The sequence below is a fragment of the Phyllobates terribilis genome, unplaced genomic scaffold (genome assembly GCF_046119375.1).
Source record: "Phyllobates terribilis strain yellow unplaced genomic scaffold, ASM4611937v1 Scaffold_11__3_contigs__length_659146591, whole genome shotgun sequence".
Taxonomy (NCBI): Eukaryota; Metazoa; Chordata; class Amphibia; order Anura; family Dendrobatidae; genus Phyllobates; species Phyllobates terribilis.
The window spans coordinates 589,183,231-589,199,546 of record NW_027362771.1 but is presented as its reverse complement, the minus strand read 5'-3'; the positions used below and the strand labels follow the sequence as shown (position 1 = coordinate 589,199,546).

The following is a 16,316-nucleotide window of genomic DNA, read 5'->3' as shown; positions in this document are numbered from 1 at the left end:
TTTTTCCTTTTGAGTCGGTACAATGTGTCTGAAAGGATATCTTACCAATACTGCAAAACAAAAACTATGCCAGACCTCCTTGGAACTTTTCTGATTTATATATTTACCACTACTATACTATATATATCACTATTTTAAATCTAGTAAATTGAACATTGTCACCCTGTTTGCTCATTTTAATTTGAAGGCAAAATGGATCATGTGGAGAGGGTAGTTGGATGAGGGGCTTCACAGCAAACATAAATCCGCAATTACATTTGTAATGGAATTCAAGAGGCGCAGAAAGACCCTCTTATATCCAATGACTTCCCAATACAGATACTGAATTCAAAATTGATGGTCATAAATATTCCATGTGTAGCACCTCAACGTTCGGAATGGAAAAAAATATCTGGTCTGGATTAATTTTTTTGGTCACATCTGGAATATAATTACATTTTACGGCTTAGCCTGGGGTCTAAATTATTCCTAGGGTTTGGTGTGGCATCTTGCAGGCACTAAGTGAAAAGGCCTTTAAAATAGGTGAAAATGGTGACAGAATAAAGGGATCTGGTCAAGGATCTGAATAAGGACTTAGTAAGGAAATTCATTAATTTTGGTGTCTAGTCCGGAATCTGAATTAATTTTAAGCCAATGTAAGATGACGACAGGAAGTAAAGAGTGAAATATGGCAACGAAATAAAGGGGTCTGATTAAGGATTTGATTTAGGGTCTGTTATGGGAATTAATTAAAACTGACATCAAGTCTGAATTTAATTTTGACTCTTGATCTTACAGGCCAGTATGTGAAGAGGTATGAGGCGAAAAGTACTCAAGAATGAAGAATGATGACTAAATGAAGAGGTCTCGTCAAGGATTTGGTTTATGGTCTGGTCTGTGGAATAAATTAATATTGATACTGGGTCTGGGGCCTGAAATAATTAAAGGTTTCTAGAATGAGAATACATTTTTGGACAGCAGAGTGACTCAGCTGAGGTTCATTGTCTCATTTCTAACACAATTTGTAGCCACAGAATATTATATTTCAAGTCATGTAGTAAATTCTTTAGAGTTCTAGTAAAACGAATAAAAGCAACTGACATAAACTAACGAACCAAAGGGAAGTTAAAGACAAACCTGAAGCAGATGTTAAGAGATATTGTCTCCAAAACATCGGGTTTAACTGTCAGAAAAGAAAAATCACAATAAATTCATGTTCTAAAAATATGCTTATAACATATACTGTACATGATCATAATACATTACAAGACTTTTATCCATTCAGGTAGAATTTGACACTGAATTCGACATTGATTCTGCTTCGGAATCACTTGAAATCCAAGCACAATCCACATTCCATCATATGAATGTTTGTTTTTTTTGCAACCTTGTTCGCATATATCAAAAATATGTTTTACTAGGACTCTGTAAGGATTCCAAATGTAATGGAAAACCCATTGGAATAGCCTTATATTAGCCTTGTGTGGCAATGCCAACTACAAAGCTGAATCGAATTCTGCAGCAGAAACCCAAGGGTTATCCAACTCTTGTGAACGTTGCCATTTTCAGAATATTATTAATTGGGTTGCAATTATCCTTCAAAGTGCATGAATGACCAAAGTATAATATTTTTATTATTTGCATAGTAAATTAGAAGATTGCACTAGAATGTATAATTTGCTTGAATTGATTCTCTTCTCAATGGATTAAGATTGTTGGAGGTCCATTTGTAAAAAAAAGAACTGATTGAGATCAAGCATAATTGTGAATTTAATCAAAGGAAATGAATGATAATTCACAAAAATACTAAATCCAAATCTATCGCTAGACCATGTGCTCTTAGGATTCTCAGAAGGGAAACAAAATGATGGAAAGGACAGTATAACTTTCTATATAGAGTTAAATTTGAATTATTTATACTATTCATACTACAAATTAAACTAAATCCCCAAAATGTATTCCTACTCCAGACTATAAAATCAATTGACCCTAAAGTAGACGGAGTTCCCAGACCAGACCCCAAAATTAAATAAGACTGAAGACCAAATCCCAGCATAATAGAGATCTTAGAGTAAACCCAAAAGTTAGTCTATACCCCACATCAGAATTAATCAAGATCCCAGATGAACCTTTAAAATGAATTGAGAACCCAGAAAAGACAATAAAAATAGTCTAGATCCCATTACAGACCTCAAAGTTGTTTGAGACCTCAGTACAGACAGTAAAATGAATTAAGACCACAAATAAGAGCTTAAAATTGCGATAATTCATACCATATACCAGACTCTGAGAAACAAAACCAGTGTCAGGAATACAGTGATATTTACACCAGATGAAAAAATTGCATATTTATGTCAAATTATAGGTCTTTCTTAATTCAGACACCAGACCGGACACTAAAATCTATTAATGCTTCAACCCAAAATCAAGTGAGATCTTAAGCCACATCCTATCAAGGCTAGACCATTATTTAAAAAAATTTGGCTCCTAGATCCTAGTCACTCCTCAGCTCCATCTCAAGTAAGGTTCTGACACTGACCTATGTCTAGATGTAGTTTTTGGTGGCGCGCAAAAGTCAAGGGAACTCAAAAGAGGTAAGCAGAAGAAAAGGGGTTTGGAGGAAATAGATACCTCTAAATCCCTTTTGGTAGACGAGTTCTGGATTGGTCATGCTCCTCATGCCCTTCCTACTATCCGGCTCTGATCTCTTCCAAAGGTCAGCAGTATTAAAGGAAATCCCTTAAAGCAGGATAAGCACCAGCATCAGCATACCGTGTGTATCTCATCAAATAAAGTCCTGACTCTAGCCAATGTCACAACCTTTTGTTCAGTAGAGCTCCGATTTGAAGAGGACTCATGAGCAAAAAAATCTGTAAAGATGGGAATTTGGAGAAGGCCTCTGAGTCAACACATGCCAAGGTTACTGTCTTTCTTACACTCTGACTAAATCCTCTTTCAAAGATGTTAACCCTAGACAAAAAAATGAGATGTCCCAGCCTGATTGCAGAAGATGTTACTCTGTGTAGCCTACACGGTCTCTGTTCTGTCTTTGATCATTGAGCCATCTCCTGGTGTGCAGATCAGATGCTAATTTAGCCACAAGCAGCTCCCACAATGCCTCTCACCTAATGCTATAGTCTGCCCTATAAAATCATAAGCTGCCTAAGGGGTGCACGCGTGTGGGGTAGTTGCACGCGTCTTCTTGCGCAAAGTGTCTTTGGCGATAAGTGGCAGTTATTTCAGAGGCAGTTAGTCAGGGCAGGAGTCAGGCAACCCTCACTTTGAATGCTTACTCTCTTTTAACTATGTTTTTATTAGTTTTCACTCTTTCCCCTATAGTCCTCCACTTTCTACTTTCCCCCTTAATTCCTACACCTAGTAATGAACTCTTCATCTCTCCCTCCATCCTCCCCATTCCTCAACATTCAGTCCTGTGTCTCCAAACACCTCCAGACACCTCATGCCCTCTCCTACTCCCACCTACTAACACTTTCTCTGCTCCTCCTCACTGCCTGCGACATCTCTCCAAATCCTGGTCCTCCTCACCACATCCCCACAGTCACTTCTACCTCCCATTCACGATCTACCACAAACTCTCGCAATCTTTCTAACCTCATACCCATCCACCCAGTCCCTGCTTCCCCAGTTTCCCTAACAAGAGCTCTATGGAACGCTTGCTCCATCTGCAACAAACTTTCCTACATTCATGATCTTTTCATTACTAACAAACTTTCCTTGCTCGCCATCATAGAAACCTGGCTCACCCCCTCTGACACGGCCTCTTCAGCCGCAATTTCATATGGCGGACTCCAACTTTCCCACACCTCCCGCCCCAGCGGCAAACATGGTGGAGGCATAGGTTTCCTCCTGTCAGATACCTGCGCCTTCACCCAAATCCCACTACTGCCCTGCGTTACTCTCCCTTCTTTTGAGGTGCACTGTGTGCGCATCTACTCCCCCTCCAACTTCCAACTGGCTGTCATCTGCCGCCCCCCAGGGCCAGCCACCACTTTCTTCAACCACTTCATTACATGGCTTCTTCACTTCCTTTCCGCTGACATCCCCATTATCATCATGGGTGACTTCAACATCCCCATTGACACTTCCCACTCATCTGTCTCTAAGTTCCTATCCCTCACTTCCTCCTTCGGCCTTGCTCAATGGTCTGCTGCCGCCACTCATAAAGATGGCCACACACTAGACCTCATCCTCACCCACCTCTGTTCCCTATCTAACCTCTCTAATTCTCCTCTCCCTCTTTCTGACCACATCCTACTTACATTCACTTCCCTCTCCTCTCCAGGTCCACAATCCCCACTTCACAAACTTGCACACCCTCGCAGAAATCTCAAACACCTTGACCTACACTCACTCTCTAAATCCCTCCTCCCTCTTACAGACATAGAATCCTTACACGACGCAGATGTTGCTGCTGCTTTAACAGCTGCAGCTCTTGATCGGTCGCCCCTCTCACACATAAAAAAGCTCGCACATTCAATAGGTAACCCTGACACAACAACCTGACTAAAAACTGCGATGGGCCTCCAGGGTTGCTGAGCGGAGTTGTAAAAGGTCTCACTCCAACGAGCACTTCATCACATTCAAACAATCCCTCACTATTTTCAAGTCCGCACTCACTGCAGCAAAACAAACATACTTCTCATCTCTCATATTCTACCTGTCACACAACCCAAAACTGCTATTCAACACTTTCAATTCTCTCCTCCATCCCTCAGCGCCTTCTCCCTTTCCTCTCATCCCAGCTGAAGAGTTTGCTTCATTCTCCAAGCAGAAGATCGAAAACATCAGACAAAGCTTTTGTCTAAAGTCCCCACAGCCCCTCCTCATATCTGCTCAACCCTTCTCCTCCAAAACCAACTTCTCCAACACTACAGTAGATCAAGTTTCCTCTTTACTCTCCAAATCACACCTTACCACCTGTGAACTTGACCCAATCCCGTCCCACCTCAGTTTTCATCCCAACGCTAACCCACCTCTTCAACCTGTCACTAACAACCAGTGTCTTCCCCTCATGTTTCAAACATGCCTCAATTACACCCATCCTCAAAAAACCCTCTCTCGACCCATCCTCTCTGATTAGCTATTGCCCCATATCACTTCTCCCCTATGCCTCAAAACTACTGGAACAACACATCCAGCTTGAACTGTCCTACCACCTCTCCTCATGCTTCCTCTCTGACCGCTTACAATCTGGCTTCCGACCGCATCACTCCACTGAAACTGGCCTTACTAAAATCACCAATGACCTACTAACTGCCAAATCCAAGTGACACTACTTCGTCCTCCTACTCCTGGACCTGTCATCTGCCTTTGACACAGTGGACCATTCCCTCTCACTACAGTCTCTCTCATCTCTTGGCATCACGGACTTGGCCCTATCTTGGATCTCTTCATACCTAACAGATCAGACATTCAGCGTCTCCCACTCACACACCACCTATTCATCTCGACCCCTATCTGTCAGTGTACCCCAAGGCTCAGTTCTAGGGCCCCTGCTCTTCTCCATCTACACCTTTGGCCTGGGACAGCTCATAGAGTTTCGCGGCTTTCAGTATCACACAGATGCACCTCTCTGGACCCGATATCAACTCCTTACCACAATCCCACAATGTCTGTCCGCTATTTCATCCTTCTTCTATGCTAGATTTCTAAAACTTAACATGGATAAAACTGAATTCATCATCTTTCCCCCACCTCACTCAACCCCCCATCTTACCTATCCATCAAAGTTAATGGCTGCCCACTCTCCCCAGTCCCACAAATTCGCTGCCTCGGGGTAACCCTTGATCTCTCCTTCAAACATCATATCCAAACCCTCTCTACTTCCTGCCGACTCCAACTCAAAAATATCTCCTAGATCCGCACATTCCTCAGCAAAGACTCTGCAAAAACACTAGTGCATCATCTCCCGACTCAACTACTCCAACGTCCTGCTCTGTGGCCTCCCTTCTAACATTCTCGCTCCTGTCCAATCTATCCTAAACACTGCAGTCCGACTAATCTACCAGTCCCCCCGTTTTTCCCTGGCCTCTCCCCTTTGTCAATCCCTTTACTGCCTCCCCATTGCCCAGAGGCTCAAGTTCAAGACCCTAACTCTGGCATACAAAGCCATCCACAACCTGTCTCCCCTAGGTCCCCCTAGATCCCTCAACTGTGACCTAGTCTCCCGATACTTACCTACACGCAACCTCCGATCTTCACAAGATCTCCTTCTCTACTCCCATTTATCTCCTCTTCACACAATCGCATACAAGATTTCTCCCGCGCATCCCCCCTACTCTGGAACCCTCTACCCCAAATCATCAGACTCTCGCCTACCGTGGAAACCTTCAAAAGGAACCTGAAGACCTACGCCGTTCGTCAAGCCTACAACCTTCAGTAACCACCGCTCCACCACACCGCTGCACGACCAGCTCTACCCTCACCTACTGTATCCTCACCCATCCCTTGTAGATTGTGAGCCCTTGTGGGCAGGGTCCTCGCTCCTCCTGTACCAGTCACTGACTTGTATTGTTCAAGACTATTGTAATTGTTCTTGTATGTATACCCCCTTTTCACATGTAAAGCGCCATGGAATAAATGGCACTATAATCATAAATAATAATAATAAAGATTGTGCATTGTCAAATCCCCCAAAAGTGGATGGATTTACTAACACATCTCCTCTCTATATCTATCGTAAGGTCATATGTTTCTCACCAACATTTTCATTTTCCACAGTGACCGACAGATGAAAGTTTTGGCATTCTTTTTCCGCCTCTGTCAATAGCTCATAATAAACAGCCATCACCTAGCCAAGAAAGGATTAGAAAAACATAGCTGATTTCTTATGAAAACAATGCCACACCTGTCCACGGGTTGTGTGTGGTATCTCAGTCTCAGTCCTATTTACTTCAATAAGGGGAGCTGAAGCACTATTCTCAACCTACAGACAAATTTGTTGCTGTTTCTGAATTTCCAATCTTGGGCAACTCCTTTTAAAGAATAACTAAACTTTTTTTTTAATTATTGATCATCCTTTATAAAGCTTTAAATCTTTGTAATAAACTCCATTACATTGTTTTACTTCCTTCTCACTCAAATAGCACCATTAAAGTACTATTTTTACTGCCTAGTTTGTGCTCTTTCACAAGCTTCTTTGAACTGCAGCTCTGGTGGGAATTAATGCTCAAACACTAATTATCAACACTTCCCTGTGTGAGCTTATCTGCTGCGCTTGCCCTTGCCCAAACTCAACCAGAGAAATGTTTGTAAATAATGTATGGGTATGGATTTTTGCAAAAGCAGCAGATCAAAGCAGCTTGTAAAGAAGCATGAACTATGTAGTTAAAATAGCAACTTCAGCATGGTGCTTAGGAGAGATGGGAGCAAAATAGGGTAGTGCAGTATATTACAAAGATTTATAGCTTTGGAAAGGCTGATCAATAATTAAATAAATTCAAGTTTAGTTACCTTTTAAGGAAATTATCCAAAAGAGTCAACATGCAAGCCTTTTAATGTTATTTTTTTTTCATTTTGACCTCTAATTAGATCAGGCACCTTATGATCCCACAAGTATATTTTAGCTATTTGCATGCCCCTTATGGGCCACAATATTGTTTCCCTGTGAGACACTGCTTTTTTACCTAAAATGTTTTCTCTGAAGAATACCTCTATTATGAAGCAGGTAGTTTGAGTATCAAGTCAAAGTTCGAGTATGGACCAAAAAAGTAACTAGACCTTCCTTCAACATCAAAGTAGTAATTTAGTGGTATCCTAGACCTATATCTTAAAATGTCCTGAATTCTTAGGAATATGCCATTGGTACCCCTAGCCCCTAGACTTGGTATGGTCCATTAATAGTTTAAGATTAGATTTAGACTAGTTCCATTAAACAGTTGGGTGTTTGTAAGGTGCATTTCATACCCTAATGATGTATATAGTCTTACCGTTAGTGAAGCTTGTCCACGCCCTTTTGCTTTGACCACAAATTCTTTGTTAATATTTGTCTGTAAAGAAATAATAGTCATATCCAGTGAGTGCTTATAATTTTCAGAAAGCGAAATTTCAGAGCATTTTTCTACAGATGCAAAAATCCTTAGTCATGTTAGAAGGCTCTTTCATTTATCAGAAATTAACTCGTAGGATAGTTATGACCCAAAATGTTCTGCTAACTATACACTAGTGTTTAATCTACTCTATAGCTATAAACTACTCCCACCTAATCACCTCTCTCTTCTCAGCTCTTTACGAGTTGTCTTCTGCACTCTACACACTACAGAAAACTGTGTTGACCATATCTGAAGGAATGTTCTTCACGATGTTTGACAACAGAGACCATGAACTCCTAATTGGTATTCCAAACTCTATTAACCTCAAGAATATTGTTCTTATTTGGTTTTCTTTCTATTGCTCTGGCCACTCTTGGCATTCATCGTGCCATTTGTTGATTTTAATTCTTTTTTTATTCCCTTGGTTGTTTGGGTTCCTCGTAGATCAGTCCTTGTTTCTCTATTTTATTTATCTTTGCTCAACGCTAGTGATGAGCGAGCACTAAAATGCTTGGGTTCTCGATGCTCGGGTCGAGCACATTGGAATACTCGGGTGCTCGACCAGAGCAACGAGCCCAATGTAAGTCTATGGGAAACGCGAGCATTTTTCAGGCGGCTCCCCCGGTGTTCTGCAGTGGGCCTAAAAATTGCCCAAATCGATGCTCAAATCAATGCTCAAATGACATGGGGACAGCATGGGGAAGACCCCTGGAAGCATTTCTGACTCCCAGGTCACTTCTGTCAACAACGTTGTCAGAGGTATTACGCCACTTTTACGGACTCACAATAAAACATACCAAAACGAAACCAAAATGGATTAGCATTTTTGATGCGTTTTTGCACTTTTGCATTGCTTTCAACCGTGACAAATGCATTTTCCAGGAAATTTCATTTTAACATTTTACAACCTTATCTGGCCATGTGGTGTGTGAGATATCATCAGACACATCGTGCTTCATTTAGGAAGGAGGGACTCTGAAAGTCACAAAGCCTATTTTTATAGGGCCATCAGAAGGCCTTTACTGTTCTTAAAGGGCCAGCAGTTGGCCCTCACTATTCTTAGAGACCCATCAGCCGGCTATGTTTTATTGTTCCCATTACTAAAGAGAGAGTCTCCTATACTGTTATTGCGTTGGCAGTGAGTGGCAGGGCTGCCCAAAATTTGAACGCACCCCAATACCACTTTGAAAATTTGGATGCATCCCAATACCACTTTGAAGAGACTTAGAGAAAGGCCTCCTGAAAACAATGTTCCCATTATTAGGAAGTGGGTCTCCCATTGTGTTTGTCTATGCAGTGAATGCAAGGGTTGCCAAAAATTTGGAGGCACTCCAATGCCCCTTGGAAGAGACGTAGAGGGCCTCATGAAAAAATGTTCCCATTATTAGGAAGTGGGTCTCTCATAGTGCTGGCCTATGCAGTGAATGCAAGGGTTGCCAAAAATTTGGAGGCATTCCTTGGCCCTTTGGAAGAGATGTGGAGGTCAGAGAGCCTCCTGAAAACAATGTTCCCATTATTAGGAAGTGGGTCTCCCATAGTGCTGGCCTATGCACTGAATGTAAGGGTTGCCAAAAATTGGGAGGCACTTCAATGCCCCTTGGAAGAGACATGGAGGTCAGAGGGCCACCTCAAAACAATGTTCCCATTGTTAGGAAGTGGGTATCCCATAGTGTTTGCCTATGCAGTGAATGCAAGGACTGCCAAAAATTGGGAGGCACTCCAATGCCTCTTGGAAGAGACGTGAAAGAGGGCCTCATGAAAAAATGATCCCATTAGAAAGGAGCGGGCCTCCTATACTTGTAATGCCCATGCACTAAGTGTATGGGCTGACAAACATTTACCCCTGGGGGGTATACATGAATATACTGTATACATTTTTTTTTTTACGGGCATCATAAACACCCTTTAAAAAAATTATGTGGGTGTTGTATCATGGACCACGGTAACCCTGGTGATATGGTGGTGAAGGATGAGGAGAAGGAGGAGGACAAGAGCAAATAGCCAAAATCAGGAAGCGTATAACCATGTGTGGGTGAGAAGAGGTGCATGGGAATACACCTCACAAGAAAAGACACTGGATTTGAGTTTATGTTACGCTGCTATCATTCGGTGGTGTTGAGAAGTCTGGCCCAATCCAGCCCTTGTTCATTTTTATAAGAGTCAGCCTGTCAGCATTTTCAGTTGACAGGCGGATGTGCTTATCAGTTATAATTCCTCCAGCGGCACTAAAAACCCACTCTGATAAAATGCTGGTGGCAGGGCAGGCCAGGACCTCCAAGGCATAGAGAGCAAGTTCATTCCATGTATTCAGCTTGGATACCCAATAATTATAAGGCATAGAGGATTCACGGAGGATGTTGGTACAGTCGGCAAGGTACTCCCTCAGCATCTTCCCAAACTTTGCACTTCTTGTGAGAGTACCCCGCGACCTCCGGGCCTGTGCGCTGGGAGGGGCTGAGAAAATTCTCCGAGAACTTTTACAGTGTTCCCTGCTCTGCTGGATTGAAGTTGTGTCTCTCTCGCCTGTACTCCTTGGTTGTCCAACGAAGTGTGCCCTCTGCCGCCAGAGTTACAGATAGGAATTTTTTTAATAGTTCCGCAACAAGGGCCTTCTGGTACTGCCCCATTTTTGTAGACCTGTCCGCCTCAGGAATAAGAGATATAAAGTTCTTCTTGTAGCGTTGGTCTAAAATTTGTCACCAACCAGTAATGACTGTCACCCAAAATTTTGAGAATGCGAGGGTCATGGGAAAGGCAGCGTAACATAAACTCAGCCATGCATGCCAAACTACTAACAGGCAAGACTTCCATGTCTGAGGATGACTGACCATGCTCTCCTCCTTCTCCTCTCTGTCCTCTGGCCATCCACGCTGAACAGACGGTATGACAGCTGTGCAGGTAGTACCGTCTATAGTGCAAAAAACTAGCTCCTGTTCTTCCTCCTCCTCCTCTTCCTCATTGTCACCCAATCCAAGCTGGGATGAGATGAGGCTGGGTTGTGTGTAATCACCCTGCATGGTTCCTAGCTCCATCTCATCATGCCCCGCCTGCAATGCATCCTCTTTGATTGTGAGCAGAGAGCATTTCAGAAGACAGAGAAGCGGGATGGTGATGCTAATTATGGCGTCATCGCTGCTCACTCTTGGTGGAGTCCTCAAAGTTTTGGAGAATGGTACATATGTCTGACATCCATGTCCACTCCTGAGGTCTTATGTGTGGAGTCTGAACTGAATACCGACGGCCTTGTTAATGCTGGTACTCAACAACTGCCCTCATCTGCAATGTAGAGTTCCAATATGTGGGGACATCACACACCAGTCTGTGAGCAGGAAGCTGCAAACACTGCTGAAACATGGCAAGGGAGGCGGAAGCTGTAGGTGACTTTCTAAAATGGGCACACAGGCGTCGTACTTTAACAAGCAGATCCGGCAGCTCCAGGTAGGATTTGAGAAACCGCTGAACCAGGAGGTTAAGCACATGGGCCAGGCATGGTACCTGTGTGAGCTCGCCTCGCCTCAGAGCCGCCTCCAGGTTCCGGCCATTGTCACATACGACCATGCCTGGCTGTAGGTTCAGCGGTGTGAGCCACAGATCTGCCTGCTCTTTTCAGAGCTGTCCACAACTCTTCAGCATTGTGCGGTTTGTCATTTAAGCATATTAGCTTCAGCACAGCCTGTGGCCGCTTGGCCCAGGTAGTGCTGCAGTGCTTCCAGCTTGCGACTGATGTGGTAATTTTGGAGATGGAGGCTGAGGAGGATGAGGTGCAGGAGCTGTAGACCATGGGGGCATGCCTGATTGACCTAGGGCCCACAATCCTTGGCGTCGGGAGGACGTGTTCCGTCCCAAGGTCCGACTGGGTCCCGGATTCCATTACGTTAACCCAGTGTGCCATCAGAGAGATGTACCATCCCTGCCCACAAGCACTTGTCCATGTGTCTGTGGTTAGGTGGACTTTCCCGGTAACTGCATTGTTGAGGGCACGGCTAATGTTTTGGGACACGTGCTTGTGTAATGCGGGGACGGCACACCAGGAGAAATAGTGGTGGATTTGGACCGAGTACCGAGGGACGGCCGCCGCCATCAGGTTGCGGAATGCTTCCGTCTCCACGAGCCTAAAAGGCAACATTTCGAGCGCAAGCAGGGTTCTTTGCTGCCATGTGCCTGATCATGCTGGTGGTGGTCAGGCTGGTCGTTTTGCCAGGCCAGCATCAGGTGGTGCAAATGGCCTTTTTGGGGTTATCGGCTGAGTCTTTAAAAAACAACCAGACTCGGGAAGAACTAACAGTTGTACTGGCAATTTCCTTCGTGTTGGTGTTATGGGGAATGGATGCCTGCCTTCTGTCTGCGGCCACCACACTGCTTCTTCCTGCCTGTTGGGGTGCTCTGCCTCCCTCCCCCTGTGTGCTACTGTCCTCACTCTGCATGTCCTCCTACCAGGTTAAGTCATTTACTATATCATCCACCACCTCGTCTTCCACTTCTGCACCCTGGTCCTCCTCCTGACTTTCTGGCAATTGTGTCTCATCATCGTCTACCTCTTGTGACATTTTCCCACCATCGCCTTTGTGTGACTGTGGCTGCTCAAATATTTGGGCATCGCTACATGCGATCTCCTCTTGCCCCACTTCAAGTGGACCGGGCGAGAGACTCGAATCTATAAATGGAAAAGTGAACAGCTCTTCAGAGAGTCCAAGTGTGGGATCAGTTGTCTCCGGGCACTCGGCATGGTGGGAGGAAGGAGGATCAGGGTGAGGAATATGCAGTCCAGACTTACGGCTACTGAGACTTGACCGTGTGGAAGACAGGGTGGTGGTGGTGGTAGCTAAGTGACTGGAAGCATTATCCGCTATCCAACCAACAACCTTTTGACCCTGCTCTGGGTTCAATAGTGGTGAGCGGTCCCCTAGGAATTTGGACAGGAAAGTCGGGCGAGAAGATGTGGGTGTTTGTTGTGGCACAATTTCAGCTTGCCCACGGCCTTGTCCTCGGCCTCTGCATGCACCATCACCATCACGTCCAGTTCCCCGTACCTTGCCACGTGCCTTGCCCAGTTTAAATGGAGGACAATATCTTCCACGCTCACTACAAATGACTGAATTTGGAGCGAACTTACATGTGATCCGTGTGAGGGACAAACCAAAGTTTTAAATACCTGACCTGTAGGCAACTATTTTGAACAGCAAACCGGTGTCAAAATCTTTCTCACAGTGAAAAAAAATTTGAATGGAGGCCTAAAATGGCACTATTTTCTGAAAACTTAGATGTGATCCATGTGATGGAGGAAACACAGTTTTAAATACCTGGCCTGTAGGTAACTATTTTAACAGCAAACTAGTGTCAATTGCGTAACTGACACACTGAAACAAATTTTTAATGGAGGCCAGAAATGGCAGTATTTTCTGAAAACGTATATGTGATCCGTGTGACAGAGAAAGCATAGTTTTAAATAGCTGGAATTTTAGCGCTGTAATATGGAAAGGACCTGGCTGTGTTCTGCAGTGCCAACAAGCAAATGGCGCAGAAAAACTGTGTTCTCTGGATTGCTTTTTAAGCAAATAATGAGGATTAAGATCCAAAAAAAGTATTCCTGGCCCCTGAGACCTGGGCCTTTGTATAGAAATATCTAAAGCCCCCGTCTCACATAGCGAGATCGCTAGCGAGATCGCTGCTGTGTCACGGTTTTGGTGACGCAACAGCGACCTCACCAGCGATGTCGCTATGTGTGACACTTTGCAGCGATCAGGCCCCTGCTGTGAGGTCGCTGATCGCTGCAAAGTGTCCTGGACCATTTTTTGGTCGTTGCCCTCCCGCTGGTCAGCACACATCGCTGTGTGTGACCAGCAGGAGCAGCGATCAGGCTGGTAACCATGATAAACATCGGGTTACTAGGGGCACACGCGCACCTAGTAACCCATTGTTTATCATGGTTACGAGCCTGCTAAAGTGAGCGGTAACCTCCCGCTCACCGTAGCAGAGTGGTAACCATGATAAACAACGGGTTACTAGGTGCGCGTGTGCCCCTAGTAAGCCGCTGTTTATCATGGTAACCAGGAGCAGGACATCGTGGAAACATTCTTTCCACGATGTCGCTGCTCCCCTGAGCGTTGGTGAGCCTGTCTGTTTGACAGCTCACCAGCGACCACATAGCGACGCAGAAACGATCCCTGACAGGTCGTATCGTTGTCGGGATCGTTGCAGCGTCGCTAAGTGTGACGGGGCCTTAACAGAAGCAGCCGACAGAACTGGAATGGAGCCTCTTGTGCTATATGCACTGCAGTCTGCTATATACCCTGCCTGCCTATATACACTGCCTGCCTGATATCTCTGCAGATGGATTAGTCCTCAGAAGGACTGTTTGTTAAGATGGATATGTGCAATGTACGTTTTTTCTCCCTACACTACCTAATACACAAGCAAATCTCTCCCTAGCTCAGCAGCAGCTCTCCCTACACTGTCTTATCCGGAGTGACTGTGACGAGCATGGTCTGATATAGACCTGATGACGCTGTGCGGCCAGCCAATCACTGTAATGCCAAAACCACCATGGCTGCGGCATTACAATGAGTGGCAGGCAATCCCTGCATGTTGATTGGTGCTCTAAAGAGTCCCTACATGCAGGGAGGGGACCCGAGCATCCGCCCGAGCATCTCGCAAGTACTCGGCAAGCTCCAAGTATCTCGAGTACTGATATGCTCAGGCGAGTACCGACTACTTGTAAGTATGCTCGCTCATCACTACTCAACACTAGTGATGAGCGAGTATGTTTTGTTAACCCTTTCGCCGAGTATACTCGGGCGAGCACCGAGTATTTATAGCGTGCTCAGTGATATGTTTGAATCACTCCCGTGTGCATGATTTGCGACTTTTTGACATCTTTGATACATGTGAGGAATGTCTATTTCTTACACATTCCTCACATGTATTAAAGCTGTCCAACCGTCGCAAATCATGCACACGGGAGCGATTCAAACATATCACCGAGCACGCTATAAATACTCGGTGCTCGCCCGAGTATACTCGGCGAAAGGGTTAACAAAACATACTCGCTCATCACTATTCAACACCTATCAGGTAAATTCTGATCAGATTTGGCTAAAGGTTCCAATGTACATTAGGTATAAGTAGGCAAAACCAGCCAATTTCAGTGCAACCAGATGATTGTCTAATGTGTGTGGGGACCTCTTGACTATTCCGACAGATTGGTCTCCTACTTTCCAAACATTTGGGTTTGAAAGATGCTCTGAAAATACTACCAACTAAAACAAAAAAAATATACTGGTGGGAAAGAGATCATGGTAAGGGACTGTTTTTTTTTATTTGACTTTTCAAGTAAATGGTAAGGCTATCACATACAAATACATTTTATAGGACTGTCGCTTCTAACTTTATGGCATCAGTTTGGCAAAGGTACTTTCCTGTTCCAGCATGACCATGCCATCGTGTTCATCTGTACATTGGAAGAAGAAAGGAACTAAAGCCCATCAAAGATCATTAGGATGAATAGGAACATTGATTGCAAGCCAGGCCTTCTCATCTAGCATGAACATCTGACCTCACAAAACCTTTTGACTGAATAATCCAAAATGTCTACAGATTCAAAAATCTTATGGATAACCTTCCCAAACAGAAAAGGCTCTCGTAGCCACAAAAGGGGCCCTTGCCCATCGTAATGACCATGGCTAAAGAATGGGATGTCCAGCGATATCAAATTGCTGAGATGGCCTGGTGTCCTCATCTGACCAATGGAAAAAAATAGAGGGAACAACTAGCAACAAAATGGATGAAGGTCATCATGGAAATCACATTAATAAGCATGCAGACCAACGCAGAAATATTTAAAAAGACAATCATGCTTTAAAACTGTCTTAGTGTTATGGGATAATGGGATGTAATAGGATAATGTTTTTTCCAGAAAATATTCCCACCTCTTCAGAACGAGCCCGAATAGCATTTTCCATATTGATTTGGTATGTGGTAACATCTTTTCTTCCAGGCAAATGGAAAGAAATATCCATTTCCAAACTCTTCTGATCAGCTTTGGCTAGTTGATATTGAGCCACTGCTTGAAATAGCATTATTAAAGCCTAAGGGAGAGTAATAAAAAAAAGAGAAAAAATAAACATCTTGATTTTGGGAAAAAAAGATCACCGGTAATGGATGTTTTTTATTTATTTTACTGAGCTATATAGCGCCATTAATTCCACATCTTTTTAGACATTATCAACACTGTCCCCATTGGGGCTCACAATCTAGATTCCTTAACAGTATGTCTTTGGAGTGTGGGAG

General features: G+C 44.0%; 1 protein-coding gene across 2 annotated transcripts in view; it reads right to left on the bottom strand.

Annotated features, from left to right (window-relative positions):
* The window catches only part of LOC141167054 (venom factor-like), a 231,368-nt gene that overhangs the window by 17,867 nt on the left and 197,185 nt on the right, over positions 1-16,316 (bottom strand). For both annotated transcript variants that reach the window (XM_073654381.1, XM_073654382.1), the window contains 4 exons: positions 15,956-16,114; positions 7,929-7,988; positions 6,700-6,790; positions 1,117-1,162 (listed from right to left, as the gene is read on the bottom strand). In XM_073654381.1, coding sequence (XP_073510482.1) covers positions 1,117-1,162; positions 6,700-6,790; positions 7,929-7,988; positions 15,956-16,114 — 356 coding nt within the window. The remainder of the gene's footprint in view (positions 1-1,116; positions 1,163-6,699; positions 6,791-7,928; positions 7,989-15,955; positions 16,115-16,316) is intronic.